Source organism: Periplaneta americana, chromosome 6, assembly GCF_040183065.1.
Source record: "Periplaneta americana isolate PAMFEO1 chromosome 6, P.americana_PAMFEO1_priV1, whole genome shotgun sequence".
NCBI lineage: Eukaryota > Metazoa > Arthropoda > Insecta > Blattodea > Blattidae > Periplaneta > Periplaneta americana.
In genome coordinates this window covers 104,271,449-104,284,165 of record NC_091122.1, presented here as the reverse complement: position 1 = coordinate 104,284,165, position 12,717 = coordinate 104,271,449, and the positions used below count along the sequence as shown (strand labels likewise).

The 12,717-nt window shown below is 35.7% G+C and overlaps 2 protein-coding genes across 10 annotated transcripts in view; both read right to left on the bottom strand.

Moving 5' to 3' along the window:
• The window catches only part of Asator (tau-tubulin kinase asator), a 323,859-nt gene extending 323,331 nt beyond the window's left edge, over nt 1–528 (bottom strand). For 8 of the 9 annotated variants that reach the window (XM_069828645.1, XM_069828649.1, XM_069828653.1 and 5 more), the window contains exon 1: nt 350–528. In XM_069828645.1, coding sequence (XP_069684746.1) covers nt 350–516 — 167 coding nt within the window. In that variant the 5' untranslated portion in view covers nt 517–528. Of the gene's footprint in view, nt 1–253 lie in introns of all 9 variants that reach the window. The other variant, XM_069828652.1, reaches the window with a different exon arrangement.
• LOC138701601 (GDP-D-glucose phosphorylase 1) overlaps nt 1–12,717 on the bottom strand; it is a 114,530-nt gene that overhangs the window by 3,092 nt on the left and 98,721 nt on the right. The gene's annotated exons all lie outside the window — the stretch shown is intronic.

Here is a 12,717-nt window from a genome sequence, read left to right as displayed (position 1 = left end):
ATTTGATTTCTCCAACGATTCGGAATTATTCATAGGTTCCATCCTCATTCAGGACACGATGTATGAGACAAATCAAATTTCAACACACGGTTGAAAAACAAACTCTTCTTCATGACTTAATCACCGCAAAAGCCTGAAATTTCACAGCTGCAAAGCCGTTACAGACATGGGGACTGCTAATACAGTGAATTACAGGAAAGTACACATGGGATGGGGTGCTGAAGCAATTTCCATGGGAGACTATGTGACAAACCTGGACACTTGCAGCCGTCAAGGCGACCTCCAGCGCATAGCAACACACATGTTATTAGTGACGGGTTAAACACTGACACACAACACACAGACTGACCACTTCATGTCCGACTCCTCCTGGTCCGAGTCGCTGGTCTTCACTCTCATGAGCGCACACACACTGCAACGGCCGCACAAACACTGAGAGGAGGCCGGCGACGCACGAGAGGCGATGCGAAAGCGGCGCAGAGGGGCGGCAACCCTGCCATGCTCTCTGCGCATCATTTCATTCTTTCATCTTCATTTTTCACACATGTCTCAATTCAAATCTCTCTCTTCCTTTCTTTCCTCCCTCCCACCGCTGCATCTTTTTTCCTCTCCTTTAGTTACGTCTTTCCTAGCTTATTTTTATTATTTTTCCTCGCTTGTTTTCTTTCTTGTACTTCGCTAGACTTTCTTTGCCATTAGTTACTTTTAAATCAATTTGTCATTATTGTTGTTAGTATTATTATTATTATTATTATTATTATTATTATTATTATTATTATCAGCCACCGGCGTAGCTCAATCGGCTGAGGAGCTTGCCTGCCGATCCGGAGTTACGCTCGGGCGTGGGTTCGATTGTCGCCTAGTTGGGTTTTTTTTCCCCCGAGGTTTTCCCCAAACGTAAGGCGAATGTCAGATAATCTCGCTTCCACCAATCCCATCGACGCTAAATAACCGAATAGTTAATACAACATCGTTAAAGAACTAAAAAAATATTACTACGGTATCATTATTATTCTTAAGATTATCGTTCTTCTTTAGATTCATCTCCTTTCCTTTCATGTTCCTTCATTGCCTTTTTATTTATTTTATTTTTTTCATCTGATTTACTTTACTCTATCAGCAACAGCCAGTAGCAGCAACAATACCAACACCTTATGTTCAACCCACCATAGTTTTCTTCACACATTTCCTTGTTTCTTTTTTCTTATTCTTTTTCTATCTCTTATTAAGTTCAACGTTCAGTTTCATTTAAACACGGTGAATCTGGAAGGTCGTCAAACGGAACATAACAAATTACATAACACACGTCGGTCCTAGGACGGATATTTAGAGCTCTTACGGTCCGTTCAGACACTGCGAAACACCCTGTCGGACGGCATGATAGTTCTGCATCGGTTATAAAAAAAAAAAAGAGGAGAGGACTCCAAAAATAAAGGCGGTGGCCTACTCACAAGGTCAAAGGCCGAGACTATAATGTCTACCTGGTTTCTCCCATCACAGTCGAAAGCGGTATTTGGGATCTCCACCGAAATTTATCGCTAACGAGCCAAGTCTTTACTCCTCTAAGTCACATCTCATTAGCATCTCCAGCAACAGTGGGCGTGGGAGGAGACTGAGTGAAAACAGAATGCAATAAGAATAGTGTGAACTAAACTTTTAATTGATCGGTACAATTCATTTCTCGGCAAAAGAAGCCTCGCTTAAATATGCTCCTGCGAAATTTGCAAGGGTCTGTAGCCCATTTCTTTCAGACAGAAATAATACAGCTTCTGACTAAAGCAATACAACGTAAAATTGAGACGTCTGCACAAACGTCCTTTTATCATATACTTGTCAAAAACTCAAAAGTTTGCGAGTTTAACCCTCCAGCTACCAAGATTTTTACAACTTACTACTACCAAGGGGATAATACAATTCCCCCATCAAAATCATATACCAATCTTTGTTAATCATTTGGAATGATTATAAATGTATTATATTATTGACTATGGACCTCTGAAAATGTAAACATGTAAAATAATTTTACTCTTTATAAAAATACAGGGTGTTTCAAAAGTTTCGTTCAATTTTGTTGAAAGTGTATACCAAAATTAATGAATTGGAAAATATGTTATTGGAGACACTATGAGAAAACGTATCAGTAAAGTCAAACTTACATCCCTTCTATTTCAAAGTAAACTCCTCAATACTCTTATAGTTTTGATAAAGTGGAAAACAAATTTACAAGCAATGAAAGTAACAATACTATAAAATAAATTGGAAATTATTTCAGATATTTGTTGTTGTTGTTTAGTCAACTGTTCGAAGACAGGTTTGAACCTCACAAATAACACTAATAAGGCATCATTCATGAGGCAACTAGGCCAGGAGATAATGGGTTGGGGTGGCCAGTTCCTTTCCCCCTCCAATGCACACATCACCGATTAGCTACATATTCCACTAATCAAACTTCAGATGCATTCAAACAATTGTTCTTCCTCTGACACATATCGTCAAATTGTTCTTCCTCTGACACATATCGTCAAGTAAGATGCACTGCCTGATAATAGATATACATGTCAGCCAGAACCTCAAATATTTAAATATTCAAATAGTCTACTATCTATACAAATAAGAACATTTCCAATACATTTGTTTATAATAAAGTATAAAATCATTTAATATCGTTAAAAAGTTCTAAAAGTAAATAAATAAAAATATAAATTTAAGAAACTACATGTTAGTCTTTTTAATTCAAATATTCGAACACCACCTACACGACAATGAACGTCTCGGAAAAAGGCTCTACTAGTATATATTTCTAACAAAATTACTCTTTCATAATAACCCTAACACATAAACAAAAAGTTTTAAAAATTTTGGAACCAAAAGTCATGATACGATAATATGAATAATTATATAAATAACACATAATACAATATTTTGGAAGTATACAAACTCAAAATATAGAAAATTAGGCTACAACTTGAATTTCATATTCTGGAATTTTCATGACAGACTACCAAGGGGGAGTAACAAGATCACCCCACATGAATAATGCCGATTACTTCTTAAAGCAGATTAATTATTTGTGTTAGTCTTATTTAAAAATGTTAGTAGACATATAACGGAGAAATGCGTGGAATTTCAAAAATAAATATGGAGAAAAATGAAAACAATATTGAAAAGTCATCAGTGGGGTAATCCTATTCCCCCCCCCCTTGATAGCAGAAGCGTTAAAGCCAGCCAAGAGTGATAGATTTCTTAAGAGGCTTGCATAAACAACCACCTTCCTTCAGAAGTTCAGCAAAGCTGAGAATTCAGCATTATAGCTTCATGACATAAAATAAACTTGTCACTGACTGAGAGGGCTCCAGGAAAAATTTAGTGGCTAGGCCTTTCTCTCCTCACAACGTATCTGCTTTGAGGACAGGAACGTCATGGTGATACTGAAGAGTCCTCTGGAGAAAAAAGCGGCAAAGAAGAAAATAGCTGGGAGAGCAAAATAACGCAACAATAGGCTTCAGTATATCTGGCGCCGAATATCGGAAGAGTTTTTTATAAAAATATTTCGAATATAAGATATACCATTACTTTCTTGTTATTAAGTTCATTTATCAAGTTGCGAATGATATTTTATATACTTTATTTGCTTAAATTACCATTTAAAAGACACGAATGAATGAAATCACTTACTATGCACAGAAACAAAAAGACACACAAACTGCATTCTTTTTATCTAAAAGTAACAAATTTGAGTTTGATTATAAATAATTGTACGGTTACATGCGTGCAATTAACTTCGTGCAAATTCCCATGATTCTCATCTCCGTGCACTATTCTTTCCTTTCAACATTATTTTACTGTTTACTTATATTAACATTTAACAAATATAAAAAGGTATCAATCTTGAGCTATAACAAGATTATGTTTCTTGTGAAGCAATCAACACTCAAGGAATCAATCAAGTGAAAATAAATTATGGATAATCCCTTTGGAATATAAAGATGTTTAAAATTGACTGTGAAAATCAAGTATTTCTTCATTATAAAGAGAGATCCAAGCTTCCTTTTGCCTGTATTTTAATTATTTGTGGCAGGTAACGAATTCTGGCTGCACATTCGACACTTGAATGGTATCTATTCCCGATCTCTTAACTTCTCAGATCGCAAGTTTCTTATTGGGTCATTTAAGCTCCTTTTTCATTTTTCTATGTTGGTATCGTTAGAGTTATCTTAGTTCTGTAAATAAATTTGTGCGCCACGCTTACCACACGAACAGGCAGTGCCCCGAACTTATGAATGCCTAATGTTGATATATCATTCCTACAAAAGTTCTGAATATCTAATGTTGATACATAATTCTCACAAAAGTTATCAATGTCAATGTTGATACACAATTCTCACAAAAGTTACGAATGTTCAATGTTGATATATAATTCTCACAAAAGTTACGAATGTTTAATGTTGATACGTAATTCTTATAAAAGTTATAAATGTCTAATGTTGATACATAGGCCTAATTCTAGCAAAAGTTATGAATGTCTAATGTTGATACATAATTCTCATAAATGTTACGAATGTCTAATGTTGATACATAGTTCTCACAAAAGTTATCAATGTCAATGTTGATACATAATTCTCACAAAAATTATGAGTGTCTAATGTTGATACATAATTCTCACAAAAGTTATGAATGTCTAATGTTGATACATAATTCTAGCAAAAGTTGTGAATGTCTAATTTTGATACATAATTCTCACAAAAGTTACGAATTTATAATGTTGATTTATAATTCTCACAAAAGTTACGAATGTCTAATGTTGATACATAATTCTCACAAAAGTTACGAATGTCTAATGTTGATACATAATTCTCACAAAAGTTATGAATGTCTAACGTTGATACATAATTCTCACAAAAGTTGAGAATGTCTAATATTGAGACATAATTCTCACAAAAGTTACGAATGTCTAATGTTGATACATAATTCTCAGAAAAGTTACGAATGTCTAATGTTGATACATAATTCTCACAAAAGTTATCAATGTCAATGTTGATACATAATTCTCACAAAAGTTATGAATGTCTAATGTTGATATATAATTCTCGCAAAAGTTAAGAGTGTTAAAACTGAATGGAGTAAAGGCATCAGTCCTTGAGGGAAAATGAAATGTATTCTTAATACGTATAGCAATTACACAATCTGATTTAGAATGGGCTATAGGCCTACCAGTATCTACATAGTTAAAATTTGTTCGAAATCTGTAATTGAAGCGGCTACTCAAAAAAGGGCCCAAGTAGCAGTTTTTCAAAATCACTTATTTTATTGTACTTCTTTAGAAGGCGCATCTGGCCAGTAGAAAAAGGGTCCAGTCATAATTTTATTATAAGTACAGCAGAAAACACGTAACGAAAATCTCGGTAGATAAAAGAAGGGCCAGATTATTGCTTTTGAAACCTTACTGTAATAATTTAGTATTTCAGTTTGTAGAAAAACGGCCCAGTCACTTACAGTTGGGCCCTTCTTCCGCCAGTATCGACTCATAAGATTATTATTCCAATCATATAACTCATAAGTTCACAATATGGTAAGGTTATCAGGTTTTCAAACTGAAAACACGGGAGACTTTGGAAACAATTGCCAAAATCGTTCCATCAAAACTTAACATGTTTTACCTTCAGCAGCATTTTATATACAGTATAACAGTACGCAAAAGTAATTTAAAATGATTCTCATAGCACTATTAATACTTACTTCTTGCTTTGTATTCATTCAGAAACATTTACAATTCAAATTTGCTTCAACAAAACAGGTTGAAAATTAATGAGAATTTGTCACAGTAGACTACACTTAAAAGATGTAATAATTGTACAATAACTTTCATAGCACCATAGCACTATTCATATTACTTACTTACGGCTTTTAGAGAACCAGGAGGTTCACTGCCGCCCTCATATAAGCCCGCCATCGATCCCTATCCTGAGCAAGATTAATCCAGTCTCTACCATCACATCCCACCTCCCTTAAATACACTTTAATATTATCCTCCCATCCACGTCTCGGCCTCCCCAAAAGTCTTTTTCCCTCCGGCCTTCCAACTAACACCCTATATGCATTTCTGGACTCGCCCATACATGCTACAATGCCCTGCCCATCTCAAACGTCTGGGTTTAATGTTCCTAACTATGTCAGGTGAAGAATACAATGCGTGCAGTTCTGCCAGTCTAGTATATACAGTCACGAAGCATAGGATGATTTTTGCATCTCTCGCGATAGTTGTTAGCCGCTTTGAGTGCTGTGAGTACTAGGAACAATAGACTGTACCACTGCCATCGTGATCTAATACAGGCCGTAAGGCAGACCATGTAACTCGCTTAACCCGATCACGAAGGGCGGCGTTTCAACCATATAAATTAGTTGGAATGCATAAACAGTAACATATATTTCTCTAAAATGTAGTGTAATTGCATTAATAAAATTTAAAACAATGATTATGATACACTTCAGACATAATTCACTTGCGAGTTAAGGTGTAATATTATTTTTGGTGTGAAAATTACATTGTTCGTATGTGTAATACCTGTCTTTATTTCGATTAAATATTGTGAAATGTCTGTATATTCATTTATGCACGATTCAATAATTTTCAGCTGCCCCGCACGGATATTTAGATATGTTGAAATTATAGGTTATGTTTACTGTACCAGTTGCCCCTTTGTGTCTAATTTTAGTGGTCTCCAATGCCCTGCCATTCATATGGAAATTATAGGTTATTTTTACTACATTTAGGCTACTTATATTCCTAAATTCGCAATTACACATTATAATTAAGCATAATGTCATGTATGATACCCCGCACATTCAATTTGTCTGTATTTTAATATTACAATTGAGTACCGGTAGGCCTACTGAATTATTGTATTTATCTAGTATCTAAGAGACGAAGTAGCACAATCGTACGTACACTAATTTCATAGGAGTGGTATGGTAAATTTTCTGTGCACAATTAAAGAAGGTAGATGTGCTAAATTTAAATCACAATATAAATTCTTTTTTATTAAACCTCAAGATAGCTTCCATTCTAAACTTAAAATGTTGATGCGAACAGATTATGTTAACATGTAAAATTCTCTTCACATTAAAATAACACAGTTTTATAATTATTTCTGCAACTTATTATGCAATAAGAAGTAAACGGAACTTATGGACACATTATACTAAATAAAACTTAGCAATGATATGCAATAAAGTTATAATATAATATTTCACTGAGCTCCATACGCTGAAATAGAAAACCCGAACATACATCACGGCCTGGTCTAGCTCGAAAATGAATGTTCGTTATCGGTTGTAATAACTGTAAATGGCTAAAACACAACAATTTGAATAATAATATGGGACAAGGAGACGTTTGTAGTACTATAAATTGTAAGAAAAAAGAGGTCAGAGTTATCTTTCTTCTGAGAGATCCAGGAAGGTGAGTTTATAAAATATAATATATAATTTATGAAAATAATATATAAACCTTATGTATTTCATGGAAGGACGGTGTTAATTTTTTTAAAAAGAACACGATATCGAAAGTACAATACATTTCATCGTCTGCTAGGGAAAGGGTCTGTGATGAGGCGAAAGTAGCGATCCTGGTGGTTAGCAACTATCTATGGATGTATATTTATTAAGTACTGAGCTCCGTGACTGTATATATTAGACTGTGGTTCTGAGTTGTATAACTTTCTCCATTCTCCTGTAACTTCATCCCTCTCAATCCCAAATATTTTCCTAAGCATCTTATTCTCAAACACTCTTAACCTCTGTTCCTCTCTCAAAGTGAGAATCAAAGTTTCACAACCATACAGAACAAGTATTCATATTTACCATTTAAATACATAAATAATAAATTACGGGAGAAAATATTATCAAATACATGACACAAGAGACTGGTAAAAATGTGGGTAAAATACGATATAGCAAACCCTACACTTTGGTACGTTTTGTAGTTTGGAGTTCCAGTTTTCTTAGTATGACGTCTCATCTGTTTGAATTTACTTAATGTAATAGCTTAGAATTTGCTTTGTGTTGAAATTATATTAATAATAAGAATTTAAAGTGGAATTTGATTTATAAAAAAGTAGGTAGAAGAAAAACCCAATTATATTATTTTCAAATTATAATTAAATTCTTTTCAAGTAGTCGCAGAAAGAAAAAAAATATATCACATCCTATTGGAAATGCTTCAAATATGTGATGTTAAAGAATTAAATTTGTATCAGTATTTAATACTGTGATATAGAATTTTATGTTCCTCCTGTAAAACTGTAAAATGACGAGTCGGGCCCTTCTTTGAATAACCGCTTCAATGTTATAACAATTTCGCATCGCAATATCACAGTACTAAAATAAATGGTTATAAATGAATCGAATATAATAATGAAAGGTTTGCAAAAAAAAAAACAAACAAACAAACAAAAAAGGTAAACCGCGGGAGAAAGATACAAAACTGTAATATTTTTCTTCTCGCGCTCTCGTATATATAGTTGAACAAAGATGTAAACATATGGCTTTCAACCAAGGGGACGGGAATATGATATACTCTTAAATTCTAAAATACTGCGAAATGTTAGAGGGAGTGCGGTTTAAAATACAAAATGTACTGTAACTCACTTATCTCTATGTGCCTATGATGTTAGATGCAGTCACGGGGAAAAAAAACAGCTTGGCTTCAGCATCAACGTTGTTTATTTTTTTTTTTATTTTAGTAGGTTATTTTACGACGCTTTATCAACATCTCAGGTTATTTAGCGTCTGAATGAGATGAAGGTGATAATGCCGGTGAAATGAGTCCGGGGTCCAGCACCGAAAGTTACCCAGCATTTGCTCACGTTGGGTTGAGGGAAAACCCCGGAAAAAACCTCAACCAGGTAACTTTCCCCGACCGGGAATCGAACACGGGCCACCTGGTTTCGCGGCTAGACGTGCTAACCGTTACTCCACAGGTGTGGACTCAACGTTGTTATATCATAAAACAGTCAATGTTTCACCAGTCTACTGGTACCGGTAACTTTTTCTCGAGATCAGGGATACAAAACTGTGCTACAATTGAAGCACACGTCATAAGCCGGAACACGTAACTCATCCCTTCCCTTCAACCCTCGCGTCATTGTACGGTAGGGGGAGAAGAGAAGAGAGAACAGTGTGTTTACCAAACGTCATAGAAACGTCATTGAAAGCTGCGGCCTTGTGGATGGGGGAACGAATTCTTTCCCCATGATTCCACCACTTTCTTCTCCAGTTCTGAAACTCTGCTCGAGATACTCAATTTCTAAATCATGTGCATTTACAAACATTTAACTTCTCACGTGCAAACAAAGTCGGGCAGAAATGTTACGTTTCATTTATGTACTATGCAATTCCTCAAGGACCAAGAAAAATAGCAGTAGCAGCTTTTAGGTTGCTTACAGGCCATTATTGTTTAGCGAGCCATCTCTACAAAATAGGAATTCTGACTTCACCATCCTGCACTCTTTACGACACTCAAAAGGATATGAACAAAGAACCTTTGAAAACCTGCAGCACACTGTCTGGAGAGAAGGACCTAATTCAAAAGTATACTGGAGAGCAAGAGCGCTAATGGCTTCATTGCCAGATGCCAGGCATTAAACAACAACATATTTATGTACTACTGCACTGTCAATGGTACATGTTATTAAAAGCACGTAGCATTTCGATTGCAAATAGTTAAAAGTGCCGTAACTTAATTCGAAAATAAACTGTGAATTTTATTTCACAACAATCCCCGCTAAATGCTCTGGATATTATACTTGTTAGGCGCTGTAAGTTTTATTTGGATATCACGTGGTTTCCAGCAAAAAATATCAACGGTAGCTCCAACTCAGGCCGGCTTCGATCCGCGGGTCTGTCGTGAAGTCCTCACACCCCTTACTGCATCTCGCGTATCGCGGCCGGCCGGCCGGCCGGCGGGCCTTTTGCCAAGCGGGTCAGTAAGGTGGCAGCTGACGAGGCGCTGACGTGATAATGAGATCGCACCTACGCTACGTGGCCTACTTCAGGACAGGTGCACTTTTGTGATGGTGGTGCTGGACCATAATTGAGATGAATAGGGTGTGCAACAAAGGCATCTGTGCTTCAGGATCGCGACGATGATCGCTTGCGACTTCACTTTCACTTCCGTGTCAGAAAATGAGTCCAAAATAAGGGACGCTCTGAATAACAAGAAACCTGCAAGGACAAGGGAGGTGCGAGAAGTGAGTAAAGAAAATGAAATGAAAATGTTTTCATGAAGCTTTATTATGGGCATTGTACAGTGTGTCCGCAGTAACATTCCGGGGTTATTAACTGCTATAATTCTGTCACTATGTGTTTTGCGAAATTCATACCAGTGTCATTAGAAGGAACAGCTCAAAGAATTTCAGGAAATGCGTAATTGATAATAATTGACCGAAACAACAGATGGCAGCACAAGAATTATGAAAAAAACGCCGTTTCAGCTATTTGGCTTGTCATTAAAGCATTATTGGATATAAGCAAATTGTGTTAAATGATGTGAATGTGAGGAGTGAGAAGGTGCTCCAGCTTGTTGGAAAAGAAATTTGCTGCCTTCTTCTTCCAATTGTGGAAACAGCCACTCAGTAAGCATATCAAGGTAACTCTTACCGGTGACTGTTCTCTTGAAAGAAAAATGGGCCATACACTTTCCCTTTCGAAACGGCACAAAACACAGCTTAGGGGAGTCACGTTCAACGTCCAAAATGGAATGTGGATTCTCGCTCCCCCAAATCCTAACATTGTGCTTGTTTACTTTTCCATTTACGTGGAACGTTGCTTCGTCACTAAAAATGAATTTGGCTGAAAGGTCTTCATCATCCATCATTAGTGCCAATAAATGTTCACAGAAAACACGTCGTTTTGCATGGTCATCAGCAGGGAACGGATTTATATGGACTAAAAATATATGAAATATGTAAATATATATGTAGTTATTTTTACCAAAATATGGAATTAAATATGGATTTTTACCAAAATATGGAATTAAATATGGACTTAAAATTATAAAAAAATGACTATGTACGTTAAATATTGGTACATTTTAATCAAACTAAACAAAAAATATAATGGACGTACCTTATCTTCCAATGTAGTTTCAACAAAACACAATTTTTATTGTCTGTTACCATAACAATAGGTTACAAACATTTCTTTCAAGTGCTGAAAAGTGAATCTTCTTCTATTGTCTCTGAGGATAGATTTATACTGACTAAAAGAGCGTTCGACGTCACAAGAAGTAACTGGTACATAATTCAATTTCACAATGTCTGCTGGGGATAAGTCCAAGTTAATCTTCACTGTTGATTCACCACTCATCACAGCATCAACCTTTTGTAGTTCTTCATATCCAGGGTTTTTTGAAAGTACAGTGTCCACCTTAGCTCTTACTGCATCTGCAACTTTACCTCTACCACGATTCAGTTGTTCCACAGTACTATTTATAATTTCAAAACTTTCAGATAGTGAAAGGTGCCTATTTTGGAGACTTTTGAGCGTTTTTATGATGCATGAAAATGTATGCTGAATGTGAGCTAAGTCATTCTTCACACTTATGTCACAGGTAACTGTTTTCGCAGTATCAATTGAGACTGCATCTTCAGAGTCCAATGCAAGGAGAACATTGTTAATAGAGTCTATATGTTCGGCATAATATTCAACTGCTTCTAGCCATGTACCCCATCTAGTTAAAATTGGCTTTGGTGGCAATGGAATTTCAGGGTACATTTCTTTCAACACGTTAACTCTACTGGGAGCTTTGAGAAATACTTTTTTCACTGATGAAATCAACAAATCTACTTTAGGGAAATTGTCTCTGACCACTTCTGCCACACGATGAAATGCATGCGCCACACAAGTAAAATGAGTCAATTTAGGATATACAACAGATAATGCTTGTCCAGCTTTGACCATATAAGGGGCAGCATCGCTAATAAAGAATAACACATTATCGTACATAATACCCTTTGGCCACAGGATACCCATAGCTTCGTTGAACAGTTTAACTATAGTTTTGTTATTGCACTTTTCTAGAACATCACAATGTAAAAGAATTCGTTCAGAATATTGTTCACTTAACAAACCGATAACTACATTACCAACAAGTCTACCTTCTTTGTCGGGAGTCTCATCAATGGAAACCCAAATTGAACTATCTTTAATTTCATCTCTTATCTTCTGTATTGTCTCATCGTAGATGGATGGAGCATACGTCTTCCTAAGTGTTGACTCATCCGGGATTGTATGTTGAGTATATTTTTCAAGGAATTCCCTGAAGACCTTATTCTTTAGTTTGTAGAGAGGAATATCAGCAGAGATGAGAGAACGGCACAGGTCGATGTTAAACTCAGATCTTACATTCGATGTTGTTGGTTGTGTTAAAAACAATTGTCTCTGCTTGGAATTTAGTTGTTTGTTGGCCTGATGTTTACTAGTTGTAATGTGTTGTTGCACCAGGAACTTTTGTGTAGATGATACTGCACACTGACACAAATTACAAAATAATATTTTATTGTCAGTTGATAAACCATCTTCTTTAAATTCTGAAATGTAACTTGTTAGTTTTGATTTTAAATTGACTGAATGACGTACTTTTGGCATATTTACCGTCTTTATAGTATGATTTACAAAACTGAACCTATGTGTACTCTGACTGGCATTTAACTGTTGAGC